The 26,896-nt window shown below is 37.0% G+C and overlaps 3 protein-coding genes across 3 annotated transcripts in view; 1 reads left to right on the top strand and 2 right to left on the bottom strand.

Annotated features, from left to right (window-relative positions):
- LOC122133921 (SH2 domain-containing protein 4A-like) overlaps positions 1-26,896 on the bottom strand; it is a 956,524-nt gene that overhangs the window by 573,128 nt on the left and 356,500 nt on the right. The gene's annotated exons all lie outside the window — the stretch shown is intronic.
- The window catches only part of LOC109066939 (sorting nexin-25), an 825,452-nt gene that overhangs the window by 150,180 nt on the left and 648,376 nt on the right, over positions 1-26,896 (bottom strand). The gene's annotated exons all lie outside the window — the stretch shown is intronic.
- LOC109081615 (proheparin-binding EGF-like growth factor) lies at positions 449-3,371 on the top strand. Its single transcript, XM_042770677.1, has 6 exons — positions 449-661; positions 1,323-1,529; positions 1,642-1,834; positions 1,942-2,097; positions 2,182-2,272; positions 2,365-3,371. Exons 1-5 carry the CDS (start codon positions 592-594, stop codon positions 2,252-2,254), a joined length of 699 nt encoding a protein of 232 aa, XP_042626611.1. The 5' UTR covers positions 449-591; the 3' UTR covers positions 2,255-2,272; positions 2,365-3,371.

Genomic DNA, 26,896 nt, shown 5'->3' on the forward strand with positions numbered 1-26,896 from the left:
TTTCAACCCATAATCAGTTTAATGTTTGTTCATGCATGTTCTCATTCATTTAATCACAAAATTAGTCAAAATCCGAATCTGGTTTAGTTTTGAGCCATAACTTTCATTAAAACATTCATATCATTATCAGATCATTAGTTAATATCTGTTTAAAAATATGAATGAAATAAATGAAAAAGAAAAGAAAAGAAAAATGAGAAAGATGAAAGCACCCTTTGTGCTCTATTCAAAAAGTCTTGCATTTTTAATTGCTACAATGTAGGGCAGATGATCAGGTGGGTGTAGATCTGTAGCATAGTAGGAGGGTTAAAACTAAAAAAAAAGAAAAAAGAAGAAAGAGGTGTAGACCAATAAAACAGCTAATAAAACATCATCAAAGGATTTTTGATACACACTCTGTTACAGCTCTTGTGGGCGTGGCCACAGTCATATTTAAATGGCTGTCACTGAGACGCGGCCGATGTTTTAACCTTGACGCACGAGAGACGCTCACAGTAACAAAGTAACACTCGAAGACACGAAGTAACAATCTACGGTGGCTTCAAAGGAATTAACAGAGCGGGAAGGATTTTATTTTTAACCCCTGAATCTATGGTCGTCATTACCAGAAGGGAAAATATGAAGTTTTTAACTGTTTTGCGTCTTTTCGCCTTTACCATCGGTGAGTATCAGTGACAGACCGTGGCTTGTTGCTGAAGCGTGTCGCATTACAACCCTGTGCTAGTTATATAAGATATATAATATTATCTATAAAATAATTAAGTTTTTGATAAAAAAAAAAAAAGGTTCGTTTTTACTAATAGATCGTGTGGAAATTCATAACATGACTTGTTTCATATTCAAGACAGACTTTGTTTTTTATTTATTTTTTAACCATTCAAAACTTCAGATTTGCCAGTGAATCTATTAATGGGTCAACAATGTAATTCAGTCATTCTGTTTTAAGAATATCCTGGGATATATTTATTTTTGTCTCATGCGTTCATTCGTTAGCTCAGTGTCTGTGCATGCAAGATTTTTGTAAACGAGTCCCTCTGCACCCTCTAGGGGCTTTAGGTAATGCACATAACCTATTATTAGTAATAAAACGGGCTTATGTGCATGTCAGCCTCGAGATAGTGACATAAACTATTCTAGTTAAAAGGGAAATATTAGGGGGTCCTATTAATAACAAAATAAATAAATAATATAAAAAATTACAATTATGAGACACCAGTAAGTTCATTATTTACAATGTAGTCAGCAATACACTGCATAACCATAAACAATCAATCAGCCTGACTGATTAATTTCTAATGGCTATTCACCGTTTTCCCATTCAGTGGCTGTCACATCTGTGAGCGGTGCATCAATAGAGCGGTTTGAGAGTGAGAGGCCTGCACAGACAGCTGTCATTGATCTTTTGGAGGCACTGAATGACAAGAGATCTACTGTGGGCAACAAGCAAGTGGAATATGAGGAGGAAGACGAGTACTACTATGACGACGAAGAGGAGGAAGAGTTTTCAGGGGATTACGAGGTGCCACTAGGTAATCTCAAGTGATTTACAATTCGTCACAGATTTTGTGATTTTCACTTGTGCTGTAGTTTCAGTGTTAGTGTGAATAACTGTACATTTCCTCCTCTTACCCACCAAAACAGTTGCATTTTCAAGCAAACCCAAAGACCCAAGTGCAGTTTTGAATGCAGAGAAACTTGAAGGCTCGAAGAGGACTGGGCTTGGAAGGAAGAAGGGAAAAGGCAAGAAAAGGAATCCATGTCTAAAAAAGTACAAGGACTTTTGTATCCACGGAACCTGCCAGTATCTCAGGGACTTGAAGGGGCCCTCATGCATGTAAGCACTTCCTTTAAACAATTTCTCCTGTAACTTTTGTTACTGTTTTAGTTAAACTGTTTTATTGTTACTGTTTAAGAGAATCAATGGCTGGTTTTTTTTCCCAGTTGTGACCAGGGCTACTCAGGAGAGCGATGTCACCTTTTCTCCCTGGAATTAAAGAAGAATGTGGAAGTGTATAGCCGCACTACGGCCCTTGCTGTGGTGGCCGTGGTTCTCTCTTCATTATGTCTCACCATCATAGGACTGATGCTGGCACTCAGGTTTGTATTTAATCTCGCCCTTTAATTCCTATAAGCCATTAGATGTCTGCAGTTTATCATAATGTCAATCTTTTTATCATCTAGGTTTCACAAGCAAGGTGCATATAATGTGGAAAATGAGGAGAAAGTTAAACTGGGAGCCGCCCCACACCACTAAATGAGACGGGAGAGAACGGTGAGAGAAGTCATCCATTCGTACATACTGCATAAATCATCCAGCATGACTTGACTCAGTCGCCTGACATCTGGGTTCTTGTTTTTTTTCAGGGCAACCGTGTGGAAATTCTACCTCAAAATGAAGTGGCAAAGTTGAATGTTGTGAGGAGCAATAGGCACAGCGTGCTGGAGAGGAGGATAGAGTGACAGCATTTGTTTGGCAGGAGTCGTGGCACCTCTGTGAAGGGCCTGACTCAAGAATGACTCGCTAAATGGTTTGCAGCAGAGTTCAAAACCTGCCACGACCTGAAACTCTGACAGACGGACTCGGTCGGGAAGAGACACTGAGCTGTTCGATACAGAATGAGAAGGAACTCTTCGGGGTTGGGAATGTAGTTTGAGTTTTAGAGGCGAGGCTTTTTCTAGTACTGAAGAAGCTCTGCCTGAAATAAGTATTCTTACAAATAAGCAGTTTTGTTCATGTCTTGTGCACTGTGTATTTAATCGTTGCTGGCTATGCTTTAATTTATTTATTTATGTATATATATATCTATTAATATTTATTTGGATTTAGACCAACCTTGTCCAGCCCTAACGCACTGGCAACGTATTTGAAAGTCTCTGTGTTGTATGTTGATGTAATATTTTATTTATTAAAAGAAGCAGTAGTAATCCGTGTCTATTCAGTAAGTGAGTACTGAACAATGGTATACTGAAAATCAAAATAATAGTATATTACAATGGTAAACATTTTTATATTTTTGACTCATTTAATGAAGAGAATTTTTGGAATTACTATTTGTATTTTGATATTCAGGACAGTGTTAGAATGTATATTTCAGCAAACTTTCTGAAAAGTCATATTTCAAGCTTACTTTTTTCTTTTCGATTAGAGAATTTTTTTTTTTTTTTTTTTTGGCCAGTAAAATGTTAACACTGTTATTGAACTGTGCAAATTAAGAAATGTGAATTATTAGTCATTTTATTTATTTAATTTCAGCACCCTGCTCTATAAGACATAAAGTAGTTGTTTCCTTATACTATCATTGTATGTATGGAGTATTTTAAAATGCCCCAACAATAAATTAAGGCAAATAATAAAACCTCTTTATATAAAAGACCAGGTTATTGTAATTTCTTTAGAGAATTGAATGCTCATTATTTTCCCAAGGAGGAAGATTCCAGTGTGACGCAATGAGTCATTTCCTCATGAGAGCAGTTAGGACCGGTTTCCCATTTTAAAGATATTTTTGAAAACTGGAATACCGACACAAAAGCTGTAATGTCTAAATTTTGGCATAAAAAAAAACACGTGTCTAGTCTGCCTCCTGCTTTCAATTCCAAAGATGTCTTTCATGTGACATGCACCTGTATCCTGAGCGTGTGATCTGAATTGTGGCCATTTTACATTGACTATAAACACTCTTTCACAAACACACCCATAACTTGCAAATTCTCACCTTGCATTATCTGCTTGCATCATAATGAAATTTCACTTCCTTGACAGGAAATTGCAATACTTGTGCACTGGTCACACCTTCAGCATTTTATCCTCATAATGACTAAAATTTCTTCTCCTGATCTATAAAAACCGGATCCATGGCAGACTTAAAAGAGGAACCCAAACCACAGAGCTCATTTTCTTTTGCTATTTGAAGTTGGTCTCTGATATTTTGTTGGTTTTTTTAACCTTTGACCTTCACTGTTTCAAACCAGTGTTTAAACGTCTGTGGCAAACCACCTCCACAAAATGCATTAACAAGCTCAGCTTGTTCCGCACAGCATCTGTCTGCTTGAATGAATGAATCATGCTGTTTGTTTGTAAAGTTACCGTTGGGTGACATCATTCATACAGGGGCATTGGAAAAAGTGTTTTCTGAGTCCGAACTTTATCACTTTATTTTTTTATTGTTTTATACTCATTGAAGTTCACTCAGCTTTGGGTAATTGGATATGGCGTGGTCAGCTGACCGATCTGGCAGGGGATACAGGTAGCTCATCACACACTGGGTGGGAGACAGCCCTCTTTTACGAATGACATCATTCTCATGCTTTATGAGATATCCAATCTAACTCTGCCACATCTGGTCAGAATACTGTACATATGGGTTTGGGTCACACCCTGGCAGTATGTCAAGCTTACAGTTCATTATTCAGGGAGGTTATGATGACATACCAGAGCAGAACTGAGCCCTTGACTGAGCCCAGTTTCTTCCAAGCTTCTTTTCTCTATTTTTGTCTCCTGATGGAGTTTCAGTTCCTTGCCACTGCTACACTGCTACACTGGCTTGCTAAATTAGTTTATATATATATATATATATATATATATATATATATATATATATATATATATATATTTTTTAATTTTTTTATGTTTTACAAGAAAATACTATGTCAGTCTTCTTGTTTCTATATAATTAATTGTGAAATATACTAGCTAAGTGAATTTCTTTCTTACACTATCACTACACTGAAGCTATTGTATGAGAACAAAACTTGAACTTATTTGAGCTGGATGATGACACTATTGTAGAGCTGCTTTATAGCTGAATTAATTGTGTTTCGTAACTGATGAATTTTGCAACATCAACACTGTTATGGGTGTTACGCTTTTGCTTTAAAAAAAAAGAGGAATGAGGAAAATGCAATGGAAAAACTTGATCTGTGTGAATGCTACCTCCCTTTCAAACGGTTTCTCATTGCATCGACACCCTTATGGGGAAACTCCTGTTTACTATGATACTGAAGCCTGATTTGTTCACGTTTGTGTAGCTGCACCAACCAATGGTGCTTCAACCCGCCAAAATGGGAGGAGCCGACCTCTATATAAGTCAAGCCAAGTCAAGTCACCTTCATTTATTTGGCGCTTTATACAATACAGATTGTGTCAAAGCAGCTTTACAGTGTTAAACAGGAAAAATGTGTGCTGATAATGCAAGAGGACAATAGAAAACAGTCAGTTTATCAGTTAAAGTCAGTTCATTGCTGATTCAGTGACGTCATCGCCCAGCACAGTTCAGTTCTCTTCCAACAGAGTCTGTGCAGTCAACAATGTTCCCAGAAATTGTGCCAGAAATATAAGTCGGCTCGGAACACCATTTGGTCAGAATTTTTCTCCTTGAGTAACGAAGATCATCTGCTCACTGACTTTGTAAGCAAGAAGCCGAAGAAGGAAGAAGGTCACCTCAGCCTGCAGATCGCTGCCGGGGGCTCCTTCCTGGAAGAAGCCAGAAGCCTTACTCTGTTCTGGCACATCTACAAGCAAATTTCTGAGCAAATCTCCAGCGACATTGCTGCAAGGCTGGATTGGCACTTCACATGATGGTGGTGCTTCAAGTGTTCCAGGCCAAACTTCTCCGCACCATGGACAAGTTCGGCCATACTTCTGATGCCTTTAGAAAGTTTCGCACAGGGACTGACCTGGCTCTGCACACTACTAAAGCCACTGTGCAGGTGATCGGCAAGGCCATGGCCAATTTGGCGATGCTGGAGCGCCACCTTATTTGGCTGAATTTGACAGAGATCAGGGACAAGGTAACCTTCCTGGACCTGCCAGTCTCTTCTAAAGGACTGTTTGGCCCTGCCATGTATGGGTTTACAGAGCAGTTTCCATTAGCAGAGAAATCATTGCAGGCAATGTGTCACTTCCTGCTGAAGTGCTCCAGTGCGGCGGCTGGTTCAAGTCGCCAAAAGGCTCCATCCGCTCAGCACCCTGCCAAGCTGGTGCCACCTTGGCCCCAGCCTAAACCTGAGCCTGGGCTCCAGCAGGCCACCTCGATTCAGAGGGATTATTCAGACATTGGTGCGGGACAACAATGCTCACGTTCTCCAGTCCAAAGTACAAACACTGCTTGCAAAAGGAGCTGTGGAAATGGTTATTTCCTTTTTCCCAAGAAAGATGGCAGCTCAGACTCATTCTCAATCTCAGGCATCTAACCCACTCACTTATGAGACGGCTGCTCAAGATTTTAACTTTGAAACAGATCCTTGCGCAAGTATGTCCCGAGGACTGGTTTCTGTCAATCGATCTGAAAGACGCTTACATTCACATCCAGATAGCCCCACATCACAGAAAGTTCTTGAGATTCGCATTTGAGGGAGTGGCCTATCAGTACACAGTCCTGCCATTCAAACTGTCCCTGACCCCACACACTTACAATGTGCATAGACGTGGCTCTTTCCCTTCTGAGACAGATGGGAATCCACAGTTTGAACTACCTCGACAACTGGCTTGTTTTAGCCAGGTCAAAATGGGAACTCATCACTCACAGGTAGCTGCTGCTCAGCCACCTGGAGCACCTTGGGTTGAGAATCAATTTAGCCAAGAGTAGTCTCCCAGCCAGTGAGTGGTCTTTCTGGAGACAGTTATCGATTCTGCCCAAATGCAGGCATGGATTATGCCGGAACGCTCCCTGACTGTTGAGCAACTAGTGGCGCCATTCAAATTAGGGACTTCACATTCTCTCAGGGCTTTCCAGAGTATGCTCTGCCTCATGTAGACTGCCTTCTCTGGGATTCCTCTGGCCCTGCTCAACATTCGCGGCCCCTTCAGTACTAGCTCAAAGCCCATGTCCCGTCCCATGCTTGGCACCTGGGATGTTTTCATCTCAGTTTAACCCACAGCTGCTTCAGAGCCATGGCCCCTTGGAAAATCTCTCACCTGTCTCAATCAGGCATCCCACTGGGACTGACCTCCAGAAGGAAGGTGGTCACAACAGATGCCTCCAACTCGGGTAAGGGAACTCTGGAAGAGGGCAGACCGGCGTCCGGCTCCTGGTCAAACCTTTAGCAGCATTTACACATCAACTGCCTCGAGATGATGGTGGTTTTTCTGACCATAAAAACCTTCCTTCCTTCCGGCCTTAAGGGGGCACCACGTCCTGTTCCATGGTAGACTTTATCAATCACCAAGGCGGTCTCAGTTCACGCTCCCTTCACAGGTTGGCTCGACGCCTCCTTTTATGGGCACAGGGCAAACTCCCCTCACTAAGTGCAGTTCATGTGCCAGGCAGACTGAACCAGGGGGCAGACATGCTGTCCACGGACAATGTAACTCCAGGAAAATGGAGACTACATCCTAAATGGTTCAAATTATCTGGGCTGCATTTCCTGAAACCTTCTTAATGCTATGTCATTCTTAAGTTATACCTTAAGCTGTATCTTATCGTTAATATGTGTTTCCCGGAACTGTTTCTTAGTTAAGTAAACTGTTTCCTAGTTAAGTATACCTTCTGTAAGTCATACTTTCATAGGGTTGGTCTGGACCAGTCTTAGCTATACCTTATCACTGTTGACAGTTCTTCTCAGTCTCAGTCTATATGAAAGCAATTCTGAAGTAATACACCTAGTGTTCAATTAAGCTGCAATCCTTAAATAAATAAACAAAAATAAAGGTAATGAAATTATAAAAAAAAGAGACAAACTCAGCAGAGCTAACCTCTCTGCCCCGAAATTTAGCTTTTGGCATCTCTCCTCTTTCTCTCTTTTTTCTTCACCATAGTAGCTGTTGATTATATGTTTCCCATGTTGCGCTTTTATTGAGTAGCCCATCCAATAAAATAAATTAATGATTTACACCAATATGTGATGTGGCTGTTGGGCAATCAACCCTGGTTGTGGAGTAAATGATTACTCTTTCCTGAATGTTTTTCTGTTGGACTTGTGTAGGCCCAAGGTGTTTTTTTAATATTTTTATCTCTCTTCTGTTAAAAGCTGTTAAATTATTAATCAGTGTCTTGTGTAGTTTTTTCCCCTTGTATTTTATTTGGTGACCACTGGAAGGTGCTCTGGATATATATATTTTTCTTTCTTGGTTTTATTCTCTGATGTAATGTATGTTGCAAAGCGACAGTAAAAGTTTCATGCAACTTTGTTACATTCTAACAGGAAAGAGTTCCATGTCTTTATTTAAAATCAACACTTTTTTTAATAAAGAAAACCGCTTTCTCACATAGTGCACTGAAGAAGCCCGTGATTAGAATGAATAATCGATTCTCGAGGCATCAATATCAACCGATAGCCTAGAACAGGCATACCTTTAGTTAAGACATACTTTTAGAGTCTTTGTAGCACGCTAAGAGACAACATTATCGGGAAACGCAGCCCTGGTCTGCCTTCAGGAGGGCAGAAGTGGACTCCCCTCAGAAGACAACTTTCACTGCCCAATCTACTTATCGACATCACACTTGCGTCTTGTGTGTGATAAAGCCAAAGCCACTGGAAGTCAAGCCTGCAACCTTTAGCCTAAAAATGGCTAATGCTAACAACACAGCTTTGGCGGTACACAGGGAAAGAGACCAGGGGCCTTTTTATTGTTGTTTTTTTTGTATGGATTCGGTTTGGTTCAGATCGGGAAAAAAACCTAGGAGTAGTTTGCAAAAGTAGGTTTTTCAAAAAAAAAAAAAAAGCAAAATACCTGAAAATTTTTCCAGGCTCACGATCAAATCTGAGGTGTGTCGTTTTGTCCAGCATGAGCAAAGGATTCCAATGGCATAAGACACTTGAGCCTGCGACTCACGATTTAGTAGTTATGAGCGATTTCGTACTTTCTATCGTAGTCTAGTCTCTATAACTCTCTATGACAGATGATCACTCATCTGTGACCATTCTAACAATTACAATAGGGTTTCAGTGCTTCAACCTCTAATGAACTTTACACAGTCATTGAACTGAACTGAATTAACAGAAAACTAACTTAAGCTGAATAATGACACCATTGTCTATTTAGGCCTGCTTTACAGCAGAATTTGAATTTCTCTGATATTTTTTTTGTATCAAGTTTGCATCATTGATTCTGTCATTTTCCAGTTTATTACTGTGAATCTGCTTTGAAACAATCTACGTTGTATGAAGCGCTATATATAGGCTAGGTGACTTGATTTGACATGCGCTCAGACATTTCTTGTAGTGCCTCTGCCTTAAAGACATCTCAACTGGTTGTGTAAGATGACTCAGTTGAGTAACATTTATTGTTTGTTGGTAAAAACTTGCCTTTTCTCAAAACTTATTTGTTGAGCAAGGTGTTTCCTGCTGTAACAATGGCTCATTTCCATTGTATAATGGAAGTGCACACACTGACAGTTGGAGATCTCATTAGGCCACCAGAATGTGTTGGCCTAAAGGTTCATTATACATATCTTGAGAATGTGTCGTGTCTTAGGTGTTTGTTCTCACTCACTCACCTGTGTTGAGCAGGGTGTGCGTGCGGCATATTAACGACTCTCTGGCAGTGCAGAAGAGCAGCTGCTGCAGAGTTGGGCCCACTGTCACTCTACCAGTAAAACACAAGCTCTGATGGATGAGCTGTCGACAGAGCCATTGTGATTCAATGCTGAAGGTGCCTGATAGAGCAGAGTAAAATACTCGTTCACTATTTACAGCTCAAAAGGAATCTAGTCTGAACATTTGCAGAATTTTGGCACAAAAACTTATAGTAGCAAAAATATAAACTAAATGTCATAATGTTAGGGAGTTGTAAGTGGTTGAAAAAAAGAGGTGAATTATGTGGAAGGAGTTACGTACTGAAATTTAACTCTTTTATTGCATGTTGTCCGCTACAGTGAACAGATTACCAGCCATTCTAAACCAATCTGGTTTTGATGTTACTTGTTGTCAGTTATTTTAAAATAGTTTGTGTGTATGTGTATATACAGTATATATATATATATATATAATTCTATATGGCTGGCAAAAATAAAAACGTAGCTCAGGGATATTCACTATTATCATATTGAAAAGGACAGATGAGTAACTATTTTAAAATAACTTGTTTTTGATGAACAAACTGATATATAATTTAAATATGAACATATATTTATATATAATATAAATGTGTGTGTGTATATTATGTGTGTAAAAGGTGTGTGTGTGTGTGTGTGTGTGTGTGTGTGTTAATAAGGGTTTCGAAAGGCATATGACCAATACAAACACCACTTAATATGATAATAATTCTTATTAAATGATAGATTATTATCATTAAACATGATAGATTACATTATTATAATTGTAATATGTATAGTATATATAATAGAATTATTATATTGAAATAATTCATATTGATATAATATATAATTATTAATGCTGAATTATTCATAGCGCATGGTAGTCTGAGGGGATGGACACATGGCTAGGGATTATGGGTATGAACTGAATGTTTACAGTGGTCACACTTCTACTGTCTCACGGTTTAACTCTACATAAACAACAACTGTCTGATGCACCATCTGTCTTTCTCCTAGAGAGCCAGTAGTCCACTTCATCTTCTCTCCTGTTGGCCCACATGATCTGCCATTAGATTCTTTCACTATGACCTCATGGTGCTGGACAGACACTTGTGTATCTTTATCACGTTATTAAATTCTCACCCGTCTATTTAGATCCCCTGGAGGGTCCGAGCAGGATTGTATGTCAAATGTGAGGATATGATAACACTGGGTGGAGCAGAGAGGGGAGAAAATGACTAAGAAGCCAGCTCTTTTTTGCTCCAGATCCTGCACAAACAAATTCAGTTGCTTTTTCAGTGGATGCTATCAATAAACATTGGGAATCTGATGGTGTTCCAGGGCTGTGGCTTGTGTTGACCATTGCCTTTTTTTACCACATTGCAGAATTCAGTCAGAAGGGAGGGATGTCTTGCACTTGACTCACATATTTAAACAAGAGCCTCCACCCCCCTCACAGCCTCCCATTTCCGGCGAAAGCGGTTGGGCAGGATTAGGCTAAAACGTGGATGCCTTCCTGCCAGAATGACTCTTCCATGAGCCACTGTTTTGCAGAGCATGCTGATTTTAAATGGTTACCCAGGTTACGTCTTTCTGAAAATTTCACAGTAGGTGCCATTTATGGTTGAATGACATAAAGTGATTGCAACTTATACCTTACTACTAACAATATTAAAATCAAGAAGAAAAAAAAGCACTTACAATGGAAGCTAATGGGGCAAGTACACAATGAATGTCATCACATTTTTTCATTTGTAAATTGAGGTACGGGTCGAAAGTAACCTTTTTTTATCCATATAAAAAAAATTGAGGAGGGAATTGGTTACGCTTATACTGGATAATAAGTGGTTATTTAATAAGATGCAGGCTTTTGTCAACTATTTATAAAAACCTCTTAGCAAGAATGATCAGGCAGCAAAAGGCAATGTTAGAAACACACAACACAAGACTATTCCTTTAAGAAGCCTGAATCAGGTGCTAAAAAGACCAATCTCGCTCTCTAATTTGCGTGTTGTCTGGTTTCTGAACAGCACGCCACAGAGAGGTGGGAGCTGTGGTCAGGGCCAGAGGAATGCTAGGAGGGGGTTTTTCATATGGTGAGCTCACTGCTCTCTTGTAAAAGCTTTGCTTTACAACAAAGACAGACGTAGTAATGGCAAGAATCATCAACATGCTTTATAAGGAGTGATCCATTCTTTTAATATAAGAATAATGTGCAGGTTTTTTATCTGCACCCAAATCTGTTCAAAAGACCAGCACAGACATGTGTTTTGGTTTTTACAGCAATGCATTATTTTCTTTATCAGTTTTCTGTCACGTTTTGCAGTAAAACTTCCCTAAAACAAGATGCTTCCTAACACAATTTACAACATTACACTTCTATAGTAAGTAAAATGCCCCTTCCAGTCCCAAAACCCTCAACTTTCAACCTTTCAACGTAATTTGACAACAAACCCAGATCCCAGAGTCATCGACTCTAATGTCATGGCACAGGGTTTTGGCATTTCTTCCAGGCGTGAACAAAGCCTGGCTCAGAGCACTTCTGTTCTGTATTTTTTCTGTGTGCTCCACATTTCTTACTCTTTTAAAAGCTGATTGGATAGAAATATGAAAAACGGTTTATTGCTAACAGTCACTTAGACCTGATAGATCATTAAAAATCTTTGTGGTGAGCGCTGATTACTCAGCCATTTCCCCCGGTGAATGTGTAAGCGTGAGTCAGAGCACTCAGCCTATGTGTCTCCATGTGAAACCTCTTCCTCTCGGTGGCCCCCTGTTGTGTTTTCCAAGGTTGACATACAGATGAGTGGCCCCAGGGACAATGAGATGATGTAGGCTTATATGGGTCTGGCCCATCATCAATGAAATCGGATCAAACCCTCACCACATCAGGCAAATGTTACGCTGATGACCTTGTACACTCTGTGAGTCAGCAGACAATATCATTGAGTGAATCTGAAACACAACTGAATCACCGCTACGAACAATTAAGCTGCAGTTGACTATGCAAATACAAAATAAACATGGTTTGAGTGGCAGTACTGACACTGACTCCATTACTAGATAAATGTTGAGGCTCCGTCCTTTCTAAATCTGGATCCGCAGTTATGATCCACACATCATAAAAGCTCTAAACATAGACCTGTGAATGTGCCATGGTTTATATTCAGATATTGGACCCCGTGTGTGTTATTCAACAGCTTGACCCACAAAAATATCTACTTGTGACTGTCTTTCTGGGGTCTTATTCATGTTCTAGACAACTCTAAGCCTGTTTAGTTTATATCTCGCAATTCTTTCTTTTTCTGCCGAAGAATAAAAATTAAAAAAGTTAACTGTAATTTTTTAATCTCTCAATTCTGACACTTTTTCTTGCAATCTGAGTGGAAATTGTGCTATAACAATTCAGAATTATAAGATATACACTAATTTCTGTGCTAAAAAGTAAAAAATATATATCCCGTGGTGAAGACGGGCTTCAATACAAATCTGAAGACGTAAGCATTCACAAACCATTTAGTTTACATCATATAATGTGTTAAACAGGACTTAAACAGGATTTTCAATGAGAAAAAATGCAGAAACACAGGATACAGAATGGAAATTAATTAAAGTATAAGACCAAGAATGTGCATTAAAAAGTAAATAGGGTTAGTTTGATTTCATGTTTATTTTAGAATCTGTATATATGAACAAAAACTACTGAAACATTAGGGACAGTTTCCAGAGCACCTGCAAAAGGAGGGGCTTGTTGTAAAACCAATATTCCCCTACTAATAAAGCTGTACTGAAAGCAGGAACAAACAGACTTTTATAGCTAGTCATTATAGCTGGTGATTAAAAACTGTGCAGGTGGATCTGTGGGCATAAATCACACATCTGCTGAGGTTAATGTTGAGTCTCTCTCACTCTCTGGCTCATAAAGAAACCCAATGGAGATTAAAGGAATGAGTCTGTTCCCTGGTAACATTACGGGTCATTCCCCTGCATTCCTTGTGTAGGCTGGACTGATATTATGGGATGGTGACAGAAACTAAGAAGAGGCTTTTGTTTTATTCTGCTTTTCATGCAAACTGGCCTGTAACAAGAAAACTAGGTGGATCCTGTGTATATGCCCTTCCTTGATATTGTACTATGAAATGTTATGAAACATTCTCTGGAATAATTGATTCTGACTGGTCAGTTGACACAATCTTAGGGATGCCACAATTCTAAATATAATACTGAACCGTTCTGTACGACATCTATGTGAACTGTGTGAACTTTTTCAGTTTTGCATTTAAATAATTTCTGTGAGTATTTTTTCTCTCTGAATTGGCTCTTGTTTGTGTGTCCGTGAGTCTCCTCGCTTATAACGTGCATTTGAAAAAACAAAACGCATCAAACATCTTCCCTTGTAATGACTTGTAATGAGAAGCATTTCTATGCTGTCCAACATAAGAGAACATTATTACAGTACATGTTTTTACTCCACAACACCAGTCCAATGTTTGAAATAACTTCCTTTTGTGATCTGATGTGGCTTCTTATCACAGAATATACTGTAATAAAGGCTATGTCAATTAGCAATGAATTATAAATATAATTAATTGTTATAAAAAAACAAATAATATGAAAAAAATAACACACACAAACTACAAACAAAACTATGAAAACATGCTGTAACTTTTAAAATTCAAAATGTCCAACACATCCCAAAAAAAAAAAAAAGTAGACATATGATAAGCAATGTTTTTCTCCATTGTACAGTTTTTTTTTTTTTTTTAGATTTGTAAAAAAAAAAAAAAAAAAAAAAAAAAATTAAAATGGCAAAAAACCCTCTCATATGCCAAGTGCTCAGAACTGAAACAAACTGAAAACCGTGGATAAAAAAGATAAAATAATAATAATAATATTTAAAATAAAATACTTTCCCTAGTGTCAGTATGGTTTTGGGTTTTTTTTTTTTAAAGAAATTAATACATTTATTTTGCAAAAAGACTCATTAAATTGATCAAAAGTGACAGTAAATACATGTATATAACAAAAGATTTATATTTTAAATAAACTGTTCTTTTGACCTTTCTATTCAAAATTATTAAGCAGCACAACTGTTTTCATGCAGCACTGATAAAAATCTGAAATATTTCTTAAGCAGCAAATCGGCATAATAATAGAAAGATTTCTGAAGTAATGATGTTGAAAATTTAACCTTGACATGACAGGAATGAATTACACTAAAAAAATATTCAAATAAAAACAGTTATTTTAAACTGTTAGAATATTTCACAATTTAACAGGTTTTATAAATAAATGCAGCCTTAGTGAGTAGAAAAAAAGACTTATTTTAAAAACATTCAAAATCTTACCAATCCCAAACTTTTGAACTATAGTGGTTTCTCTCTATATTGACTATTAAACTGCATATTTGGCATTTTTTTATTTCACTTCTCTTTTTTAATGTCAGATTAAAGATGACAGATCATGAAAAGAAAAAAAAATCCTCACTCTTTTCAGATAAAGCTATGAAAACATGCTGTAACTTTTAAAATTCAAAATGTCCTCCCCATTCTAAAAATGGATATTTATTGAAACTGAGCTACAAAAATGGCTCAAACCGAAATCACTGGATTACAGATGTCAGATACATGAAAAATCAACATTTACACACCAAAGACGCCTATTCAGTAATTCAGAAACATGTCCCGCCACAGTGAGGAAATAAAGCAAAAGTTGAACAGATACTAAAAGCCACATGGGAAAGTCCCCCAAAATGTTAGAAACCAAATTTATTTTTAACATGATTCCAGATCATTTCAATATGAGTTTAATAGTTATTGCAGAACATTTCAGTGCAGATTTTTCTCTTTCAAATGTAATGCAGAATTTCAATCAATCAATCAATCAATCAATCAATCAATCAATCAATCAATCAATCAATCAACTATATTGGATATGAAAACAAACCTGCAAAGTTTTGCTGTTCATTTTCACATGTGAAAAGGCCGTTTTCAGAGAAGTCTAAAAGGCACAACAGCACACCATTTCATTCTAAGGGCCAGGAGAGAGGGTTAAAAACAGCCATTAAAATCCAAATTATGGCTATTTTGGCACAAAAAAAACCCTTAACATTACAAGTGGAACTCAGGAAGAAAAATACATAAAGCTGTTCTGAAGGCACACAAACTTTGACGGCTCCTTTCAGCATTCAACAAACACTGTCAACAAGTAGCACTGACAAAGTGCAGCCTTAATATAAAGTCTGTCTTTTTTTAGGAATGAGAGCAATTGTTTCCCATTTCCATTCACCAGCAGCTGGTGCTATCTTTCTTCTCCTTGTGAGATCTATTTTTGGGTGTTTTCTTTTGAGGCAGGGTTCTTCCACTTCTAAGTTTTCTATAAATAACTTTAGAAAAAAAGAATTGTTGAAAACGGCAAAAAGATTCAGACTTAGACAAGATGTGCTATTCCTGGCAGTCACTAGTTTAACCCTTAATGAATCAGAACATTGAATTAAATGATCAATACTGTAAATGCAGAAATCTTTATCTGCTGCAAAAGATATGATGAAAGTGTCATCATATTATTTCTTAAACACAAAAGATGTGATTTTTATAATCATTGCATTTTACAGTTTGTCACTTTCAGATTTCAGCTATTATTATTATTGTCAGTTATTTCTACTGCAATCATTGTACAGTTGGCTATATTTCTATATTATTGTGTTTTATATGTATTGGTGGTGGAAATTACTGATTTACCTTCACTCCTGTAAATGTGAATGTCAATCCCAAACACTGACGATGTGTGTTTTTATTCAGTGCTTTTGAAAAAAAATGCTTGTACATACAAACAGAAACCATATCTGTTGTTGTCCTGAATGGAAAACTGTTTATAATGACGCATTCGGATTCCCTGCAGGTCATACTTGAAGAACGCTCAAGAATGCCACCTACAAGTTTAGACAGTAGTATGTTATCTGTTGCCATGGGCTACATTGTCTATCAGATCTTTATCAGATATGAAACGTTCCGGTGAGAGCCATCATTACAAAACCATGACTAATGCTGTGACTCTCAATGTAAGTCGGCATCAGGGGTGTTCAAGCAAATGAAGCCCAGGAACCCCCTGAACACGCACGGCACACTTATCATGTTTCCTTTGTTGATTGAGGCCCTCTCTGGCCTCTCTGGATACTTGTCATGACGCATTTAATTGTTCTTTACAAAACCTAGAGTCGGTGAACTGTGTTCTTTCACCAGGTGTCAAATATTTACAACACTTTAAGAATGAAGGTTGTACCCAAGGTTTGTTAATGTTAATCAGTGTACAAAGGTGAACTTGAGCAGTGTGAGAAGTTAATCTTTATTAGGAAGTCTGGGAGTGTTTGTGTGTCTATCTATAAGGGTTAATTTTAAAAAACCGGTCAAGAAAATATCCTAGTCATATGTCAAATGTCTATTTTTTAAACACCTTTTTTTTTTTTTTTGCATTAGTAAACAAATCAGCATTTCCCTTCTAATTTTCAGCATAGTAATACAAAATATCTTTCTAAATGTAATGCTGATAATAATAATTATTATTATTTTAATCACAGCTGCCACTAGAGTTACCAGAATTTGGATTTTCCTTCAAATAATGCTACAGTGCAATCTTAATGGCCTTAAAATAGGCTTCATTTTCATGTGAATATTTATTTATTTAATTTTATTTTGACATGAAATGTGACTCGGACATGGTTTTGCGAGATCCAACCACGTCATGCGACTGCCGTAACATCTGTCTGGTAAACTTGTCATCAGGTTTCTGTCATAAAAGAGGTTTCTTTCTGGTTTATCGTGATGATACCCTATTGACTGATAGCAAAATATTTGGTTTTGTTTTGTTTCTGTTGCTCTTAGTTTCCCAGCACAACTGGACTTTAAACTCCCGCTCCAAACTTTCAATTTTCTGCTGTCAAATGACAATCCTGAATTTATTATAACATGCTGTGAGCTTACACAGTGTGCATATTGCGTATATCAAAAAAAAAAAAGGCCACGACCCCAAGTAAAGACTTCGGTGTGGCTTACCCTACCATCTTGTCATCAAGAGCAGCTGTCCATACTGAGGAAAGCCGGGCCAATGTACTGTATCAATACTTCACAGAGTTTCCTGACCTTCACACAATATGGCCTGTGAAATCCCACAACACCATGGCAGGACTTACAGCAAGATCCTTCTAGAAAGTGCTGCATTTTAGACTTTCTTAAAAATAGTTCAGAGCCAAAACACACACTACAACATGTCCCTTGACAGTCTTTTTTTTTTTTCCATTGATGACAGCTTAGTTAGTTAGCTTAGTGTTAATGTCAAATGCAGATCTGAGGTTACATCACATATGACATTACATTATTACTCTTTATTATTATATTATTCTCTATATTTATTCAAAGTGACAAACACAATCTTAAAGGGATACTTCACCCAAAATAAAAATTCTGTCATCATTCTGTTACTCACCCTCGTGTCATCCTAGACGTGTATACTGTTACTTCATGTAGGATGCAAAAAGAGAAATTTTGAACAATATTAATGTTTTTCTTTCATATAAAATGACAGTTTATAGTGGCCATGGCTGCCCTTACCAAAAAGTAGTATACTTCAAGGTTATTTTATTAAGTATACTTAAGTAAAGTTCAAGTAGATTTTTTAGTATACTTTTTGTAGCAAGTATACAAATATCAGTGTTCTAGTAGTATACTTGTAAGTGTACTGTTTCAATACTCCTTGGGACTAAATTGGCCCACTTTCTAGTATATAAAAGTATACTTTTAAGTATACTTTAAGTACAACAGTAGCAAACTAAATACGTTGTACACTGTGAAGTATAGTCTCAGTAAACGACTAGTTTAGTAGTTTTATACTGCAAGTATACTCATAAGTTTTCTTTAAGTGAACTTTACATTATACTTTATGTGTACTACTATGTCCCTATTTAGGATTTAATTTGTATATATTTTGTTATATGAATATCTGAACATACAAAACATCCAAAGAAAGAACAGGGTATCTGCTTGTAAACAAAAACATTTTATTCTAGCTTCATGCATTCTTTTTTTAAACACTGTAATGTGGGTAAGTTTCATAAAAAATAAAGAAATTACATTTCGAACAAAAAGCTGAAAAAAGACTGAATTAGATTCAGAATGATAATCAAACCATGGAGTCGATCAACACCCCAAAGCTTGACTGTAATTATTACCTCTACATTAGTCGACATTTTATTCCATAACGTTACAGTTTTGATGCTGTTTCATGTCAGATGATCGTGTTAGATTACATGTGTTAGTATCTGTTGTTTCTTTTTCTTCACTTGTGTTTTTTTGGAAATTCTGCACAGAAGATGTTTACTAGCGCCCTCTACTGTATAACAATTAAAACAAGGATTCTAGGAGTACAAGTATAGCTCAAATATATTTAGACTTTTTGTAAGTATAAGTCAAGTATACTTAAATGCCATTTTAAGTATATTTCTGAGGAGTACATAAAGCCCATTTCTGAGAAGTACATAAAAAGTAAACTAAAAGCATACTTCTATTTTTTAGTTTAAAATAAGTATACTAATATCACACTTGAATAAACTTCTTTTTTGTAAGGGTGACATGTTGAAAATTGTTAAACACTTAGAAATATCATTTTAAAAATGAATTTCGCACCATATTTCAGGTCTTCTGAAGCCATTTCTGCGAAAAAATTTAAGTCATTATGCACTAAAAAACTGTTTAATGTTTGTGTTTAAATTCGAATATAGTGGCTTTAGAAGCATTAGGCAATGTTTGACATCATTTATGCCAAACAGAATTAGTTCCTGCATATCATAACCAAATGTGAGACAAATTTGAGATCTCAAGAGCAGGAAATATATTATATGACTTAAAGACTTAAAAGAATATGCATAAGTCATACAGTCTACATTTTGTGAGTGTTCACACTTGGCAGGTTTGGTTCAATTTAAATGAACTCTGGTGTGATTGCTCTGATAGTGCAGTTCATTTGAATAAGTGTGAACGCTGCCATCTGAACCTTGATGCGCACCAAACAAGTTCTCCAAGACCCCCTGAAAAGGAACTCTGCAACATAGACCAAAGACGTCTAAATGAACTAAAATCCATTCCAGCTTGGGACAGGCGTCGGAACTGCCATTTCCTTGTAGCAGATCTTTAGGTTAAGTGTTAAAAATTATAGTGTGAATGCTAAGCAGACCAAGATTAAATGTGTAATTTTCTCCAAAAAGAACAAAGAGAGTCAAACACAATTCGGAACACAATTTAAGATATTTTGGATGAAAACCGGGAGGCCTGTGACTGTCCCATAGACTACCAAGTAAATAACAGTGTCAAGGTCCATAAAAGGTACACAGAGGAGACCGCTGACAAAGGAATTGTTGAATAAAGTCATTATTTTTGTTTTCTTTGTTTACAAAAAGTGTTCCCGTTGCTTCATATAACCCAGATTGCACATCTGATGGCAGATGGAGTTTTCTAATGACGACTTTCATACCTTTTATGGACCTTGACACTGTTATTTACTTGGCAGTCTATGGGACAGTCACAGGCCTCCTGGTTTTCATCCAAAATTTCTCAAATTGTGAAGATGAAGACAAATGGCACTTTTATGGGTTTGGAATGACATGGGGCTAAGTGATTAATGACAAAATTTTCATTTAGGGGTGAAGTATCCCTTTAAGATATTTTTTGGTCCCACTATCCATTTAATTGCATTGATTCATTAGGTAAACAATGTTGGGTGCTCATGAACCTCTTTGGTCTGAACTTACATCCTGTGGGACACAAGCTCAAACCCTTCAACCCCTAAGCTGACCACCCAAATTTATGTATATTTAGATCTTAAAATCTGAAAGAGCATATTTTTGTTTTTACAATCCCACCTGTTAGTGTCAGTTGTTAAGGGAAATGGTATGAAGGAGCTCACTGTTCATCATGATGGTTTGGGTGGAGGTAAGGATCTGTCTAGGCATGCTGGGTGCTCCCTGAGTTTTGCAACACTGTCACAACCCTGGAATGCTGTCCAAAATTTCCACAAAGCCCAAAATGAGGCTGGTTTCTTATAAAGCTATTATTTTCAGGTTGTGTGTTGGTTTTTCTAAATAAACAGTTGCCGAAATGATTAAGCTATTGCAATGCTGTGAATGAAAATACGGCACCTTGAATGTGACTCCACCAAGATTTAGATAAGTGCTCTGTGATCATATCGTGATTTCACAGTACTGAGGCAGGCGGGGATATTTATCCAGAAACAAATAGAAGTACTAACCATAGAACACACTGTCCCAAATGTAAAAGAATGGGAAAATATACCAAGTAAACATTTACATACTTTGATCAGTTAGATTGTGGCTCATCAGACGTAAGAGACTTTTCTAGAAGGGAGGTTTAGAGATGTGGTTTTACTGTGACATTTAATTTTGTTTAGTGCAATGGAGAACATTCTTTTGCTGTTTTCTAACACTATTATTTTAATTAATAGTGGTCATGGTTATGGATTTAAAATATTGAACATGGATTGAAATATTACACTTGAGCAATAATATTAGTGACATTTGCTTGTATTATAGTCTGTAACTCAGCAAAACGAAAGCTTGTTCCTTCCAAAACTGGATTTAGCACCAACTTCCTGGCGGAGTGACAGAGGATTTCATACTCTCATCATTGTAATGACTCCCAAGAGTTTACTTTGGCCCGAGGAAGGAGATTCATGTGTGACTTACACCATCAATCACATCCCATCATGTCATTCCAGATTTGAAAGCCACACAACCATTCCTTCATACCCCTACCTAAAACGTAATGTGATATAAATACAGCTATACTTTTTGGAGACGTGTTGCTACCGAAATGCACTGGACAGAATGTTTCTTCTTGGTGTTTTATAATTCAAACATGAGCGTGCTTGTTCATTGAGATCATCTTGTTGTTTTAAAGCACATTTACGTGAAATTTTAATTTTAAAGCTTAAGTGCAGGTTTTGTGTGCCTCTAGAAGCAGCAACCAAAATTGCAGACATAATGATTCTTACAAACAGGTTTAATGTGTCATTGGTGGGGTAAACAGATAGTTCTGCCCCACACTCATGCAGTTGGTAGAACCATAGTTCAGTTCATGAGTAATGAAGGATCAGTAATAAACGCTATACAAATAAAACGTTGGGTATAATTGTATCCAAATGCATTTATTATAGTAGTTAATTGCAAATTTGCAATGAATTGGTCTTGCTAAAAAGAAAATATTATAGATTTTTTATTTATTTTTTTGTGCATGGTTTGGACAGACGATGGGCGAGTCTATTCAAGTCTCAAAGGTAAATTCAGGGACCGTGTCTGCTGAAGTGCCACTATGACCTGATTGTGCTGGCAGTCAGGGTGTCTATGTGCTGTGACGAGTGATGACATCTAGTTTCAACACCTGTCAGATGGGTTGCAACCCCCCCCCCCCACACTAGAAGGAGTGACATTTGCAATATTAATGGGACTCCTGCCGAGGCTGTATGAGGGATTTATTGAGAATACAAAGACTCCTGAAGTTCACTTCTCTACTGTCTCTTCAAGAAATTCAAGAATATTGTTTTGTTTTACACAATGACTGATTTTCTACTCTTTACCTCAGATGGCTTTTAATGCAGTTTTGAGTGATTTGCAAAAAAACAAAACAAAAAAAAAACTGCGTCCTTAAGAGTGAGGTATGTCATGCTTTTTAAAATTAAAATACTTCCTACAACTGCAGAGAAATCTATAAGTAATTGGTATTTATTTTTTAATTTAGTATTTTTTTTAAGCCAGTAAGCAACCACACAGAACAACACAGAACTGCATTGCAACATGCAAAATACCTTAGAAACCATATAGCAGCATCCTTATAGCAACAAGTTTTGCACAAGTAAATGTCATTTATATTTACTCCAAAAAAAAATGTGAATATATATGTGTGTGTTTTCTGTTTGTTGCAGAATGGCACAGAAATCAGACAATTTACTGCCTGACAGCAGACTGACAATCTTGGGAGACAGTGCAGAAAAAGCTTTTGCCGTTTTCAAAATACCACCAGCCAGTTAGTACAATAAAGACCTAAATAACACACACATCCTGCCTAGCATGAATCTGCCACCACTCATTAGCACACACACACACACACACACACACACACACACACACACACACACACACACACACACACACACACACACACACACACACACATAAACCCACATATGAGAATTTACTGTAAACATTCCTCCTAATACCCACTAACAATCAAATACTTAAAATAATCAGACATGTAAACCTCAGACTCTAATTACTGGAATAATGTCTGGTGGGCAAGACACAAACGCTAGGACTTGCTAAAAGGCCCATGTTGATACAAACCCCTCTGCGGTCACAACCTGTGCTAAGCTCTGCTGTAATGATGGACACTCCCCCACTTGATAAATATAGCCTACTCCCTCCTTATTATCATGGCTGGAATAGCATTAGCCAGCCATCATGCACTCGATATACAAGCTGCATAAATACTCGCAGACTCTGTGAGTGGCCAAAAGCCTGGACTCAAAGCCTGCTGGAAGTAAACGATGTGGTCGCGTGTTTTGCGTAAGAGGACAGTGAGTGAGAACTAAATAAGATGTTAGAAGGTCATTGCACGCAGACTGTTTTAGCCGCATTGTGCTGATTGAAGCACTGACTCACACTGTTGGTTTGCCCACTCTTGAGAATTCTCAGAAGGAAGAAGGAAGGGGTTTCGTCAGGGGGCGGGCAGATTGTACACAACAGCGACCACAAGAAACTGATGCAGGAGTCATAGAAAGGTGTTTTGGGTGAACAATGAACCCACAGGAAATAAAAACTACAAATGATACCTCATGACAATGAGTGCATTGACTTTGAAATGACAATTTCACTTACCCTCATGTCATTCAAAACTTTTAAGTCTTTAGATATTTTTTTTTTTTTTTTTTTTTTTTGGTTGATAAAAGTCAATTCAGTCCAATGTTGTTTGGACCCCAATATTATTTAAAATGTCTCTAAAGAAATCATACAGGTATATAACTAACATGAGTGTGAGTAAATGACGACAGGGTTTTCACTTTTGCGTTGCTTAATGTTTTATCTTAAAGGCCTGTTCATACCAAAAACTATAACGAGAACTATATATTAGCATCCGCACTAATGGTTCTGTTTATTGTAAGCGTACACTGCTGTTTTGTAATCTGATGCTTTAAATGCTCTTAAAGCATGGTGGATTCTGATTGGCTGTCAATGATTTTATAATTCATCAGTTGGAAAAAAAAATCATTCTTAAAGTGATGCCAACAATGTTGTTCCTCTTTGTTGCTGTCATTATAGCTGTGGTGTGGACTTCCCTGCTCTCACAGAATCAAAAAGATTAATGAAACTTTCACTATAAAATAATAATAATAATAATAATATGGTGACAATGTTTCAGATATTACAAGACGGAATTCTGGTGCCTGTATATTTTACATCATATAACCATATATTTAATTAGGTGATATAATGTTAATATACAAATCTACTATTAAAATTTCCTTTGTATCTTAAAATTTACTGATAACCACCATAATAATACAGGTGCCACAGTAGAATACCACATGATGAACTCATCATAAGTTCATAAACATAAAACACCATCTGGGTAACACACACAACACTAAAATAACAATAAACATTAACTAAATAATAGAAAATGTAACAAAACACCCTAATGTACATTACCCATAAGAGAAATAATGAGAAACAAAAGTATTTCAATAGAATATAATCATATGTGGTGTGTCATACAGCAAATTCTGTGAATGTCCTTTTACTATTTTTAACCATAAATTACATGGTAATTCATAGTGTATGCTTCCAAAAAGCTTAAATTTGACAGTATTTTACAGTAACATTACATATAATGCAATCTTGAAACATTTACAGTTTTTCACCATATAGGGGCAAGGTAACTAACAGTTAACCAACTAACATGTTTTTAATGTAACATTTGACAGTCTTTTTTATAATCATTACAATTTACAGTGTGGGGCTATAAAAGAAAACCGAATCTCAAAAAAAAAAAAAAAAATGTAATCTTTTAATTTCAGCACAGATGCAAATCAGGATGCATCAATTTGTGTGGCATGATTAATGTGACGTGATTGGTTGGATGCATTTCTGGTCTGGTAATAAATGTCATTAATTTTCCAGTTGTTTAACATGGCACTTGGACTTTCATCACTAATGGCGCCTTACTGACTAACGGAGTAAGCAGTGCAATATCGGCAGAAATTAGAAAGTGCTTTAAGGTGATAACAAAGTTATTTGTAAGGTCAACATATGTGTGGATGTGATAAGGAGAGAGCGTGAGAGGGAAGAAGCCAAAGCCAAAGAATAGAAACAGGAAAAGAAAGCAAAAAGCATTTTTTCCTGACATTAACAAGAGATGTGTTCAAAGTGTATTGATCTCACTGTAAATGCTGTCACGTCACATGAATCCTCAGTGTTGTGTCATCACTCCAAGAGCATCGCCTACGCTGATTGGCTTTTCACTATTCAGGTAAAAAAAAGTTTCAGTCAGGTCAAAAGTTTATGTACTGATCGCTTTCCTTATCAATCTGTCATCCTCAAAATTAGACTTTCAGAATAATCAGTCACAATGCAGCATGTCATCACCTTCTCTTTCAGCTCAAGCATTTGACTTCAAATTTCTCACATGCCTTTGTGTTGTTTTATGGTGTCACCACAGAATCTCAAAGCCTTCCCAGCATTCCTTGGGGCGGTGTTGATCAAATGCCATACTGACCTCAAAGTGAAGGAGTGGGCATGAACAAAAAGCAGTTTATTATTCTAGGGGGTAGGATGAGATACTAAAAAGAAATGTGTCTGTCATGCTTTCTGAGATTGTCGGCTCCCATACTGATAAGGGTTTTTTAGTAGAAACCAATCGTGGGTGTCTCTAAGAATAACTAGCGGTGAAACATGTCATCATAAGGCAAAGAAATTGCAATTACAGCAATTCTGAAGCACTGAATATGCTCATCGACATATGGTCGTGATCAGACACTAATACAAACTACTTATTAAAAATCCAGACATCCTCATTTGTATTTGTAAAACATACAACTAGGGATGTGACACATTAGAGTTCTTGAGAAAGGGTGATATCATAGATGAAGTCAATATTTTGAATATACTGATCCACAAGAAAAAGGGAGACTTTTTTGTTTTTAAGTCACAGTCAATGTGACACACTGGGCTATTTTTCGTGTCTAGTCTTCTGTTATGCAATCTTTCTGGAACTATAATGTCAGTCTAGCCTTGTGTTTTCATTTAATATCTAACAAAATCCAATAATGTGAGATCCAGAGTGGATTTGATTCCTCAGCCATTCCGGGAAGGGGAATCCCCTTGTCTGAACTGTGTCACTGGAAACAGAAACTCACTTTTCACATATGGATGTTACAAACAAGATTAAAGCCATTTACCTTTCATTTCATTTGAGTTTTACAACGGAATTAAGGAAAATATTTGCCTCTCCCTATCATGTTGCCATGACACACATATACAGTAGCTTAATTTTCCCTCACCTTTGTCCTGTAATTGTTGATAGTTTGATTGTTTTATTCTCTCAACACACACAGAGGCTCTCTAGGGGCGACGTCTCACTGCAAATTCTTTCCATCCTTCAAGTTTCAGGCCTCATTGAATCTCCAGTGCCCTGTGGAAAAGACATACAGAGATCTACTTTCCTGCAGAGTTTAGCTCCAACCCTAATCAAACAACCCTACCTGTGATTTTCTAATGATCCTGAAGACATTGATTAGCAAATTTAGGTGTGTTTGATTAGGGTTAGAGATAAACTCTGCAGGAAAGTGGATCTCACGGGCCAGATTTTAGGATCACTGACTTACATCATCCAGTAACATTCAAAATATGTTCCGAATGTTCTCCAGGAAAGGGAGAGTAAATCTGTTTAGTGTAAAACAGTCAGAACTTCAAATTATTACACGATTTGATTTAAACAAAAAAAATTCCCATTTATTTTCTTTTATTCTATTTAATAAGTGCAAATGTACAAACTATTTTATTCATGCTTTATTTCACAGATGCCTCATGTATGTGAAGAAATATAGTAGCCCCAAAAAGTTTATTTGTACACAAATGTACCATCTCATAAGATGTGAAACAATAAATATATTGCTCAAATGATGAGAGAAACGTTGTGGAACATTTTAATATTATAAACCAGGGGTCTCCAACCGATTTCAGCTCCAACCCCAATCAAACACACCTGAACCAGCTAATGAAGGTCTTCAGGGTTACTTGATAATTACAGGCAGGTATGTGAATTTAAAAAATGCCTGATGCAATAAAATGGTTCTTCAGTGAAATA

Source organism: Cyprinus carpio, chromosome A14, assembly GCF_018340385.1.
Source record: "Cyprinus carpio isolate SPL01 chromosome A14, ASM1834038v1, whole genome shotgun sequence".
Classification (NCBI taxonomy): Eukaryota; Metazoa; Chordata; class Actinopteri; order Cypriniformes; family Cyprinidae; genus Cyprinus; species Cyprinus carpio.

Coding starts and splice junctions, on each gene's coding strand:
- LOC109081615 (XM_042770677.1), top strand. CDS start 592: ATGGTCGTCATTACCAGAAGGGAAAATATGAAGTTTTTAACTGTTTTG. Junction 662..1,322: donor TCTTTTCGCCTTTACCATCG/GTGAGTATCAGT, acceptor TTTCCCATTCAG/TGGCTGTCACATCTGTGAGC. Junction 1,835..1,941: donor TTGAAGGGGCCCTCATGCAT/GTAAGCACTTCC, acceptor TTTTTTTCCCAG/TTGTGACCAGGGCTACTCAG.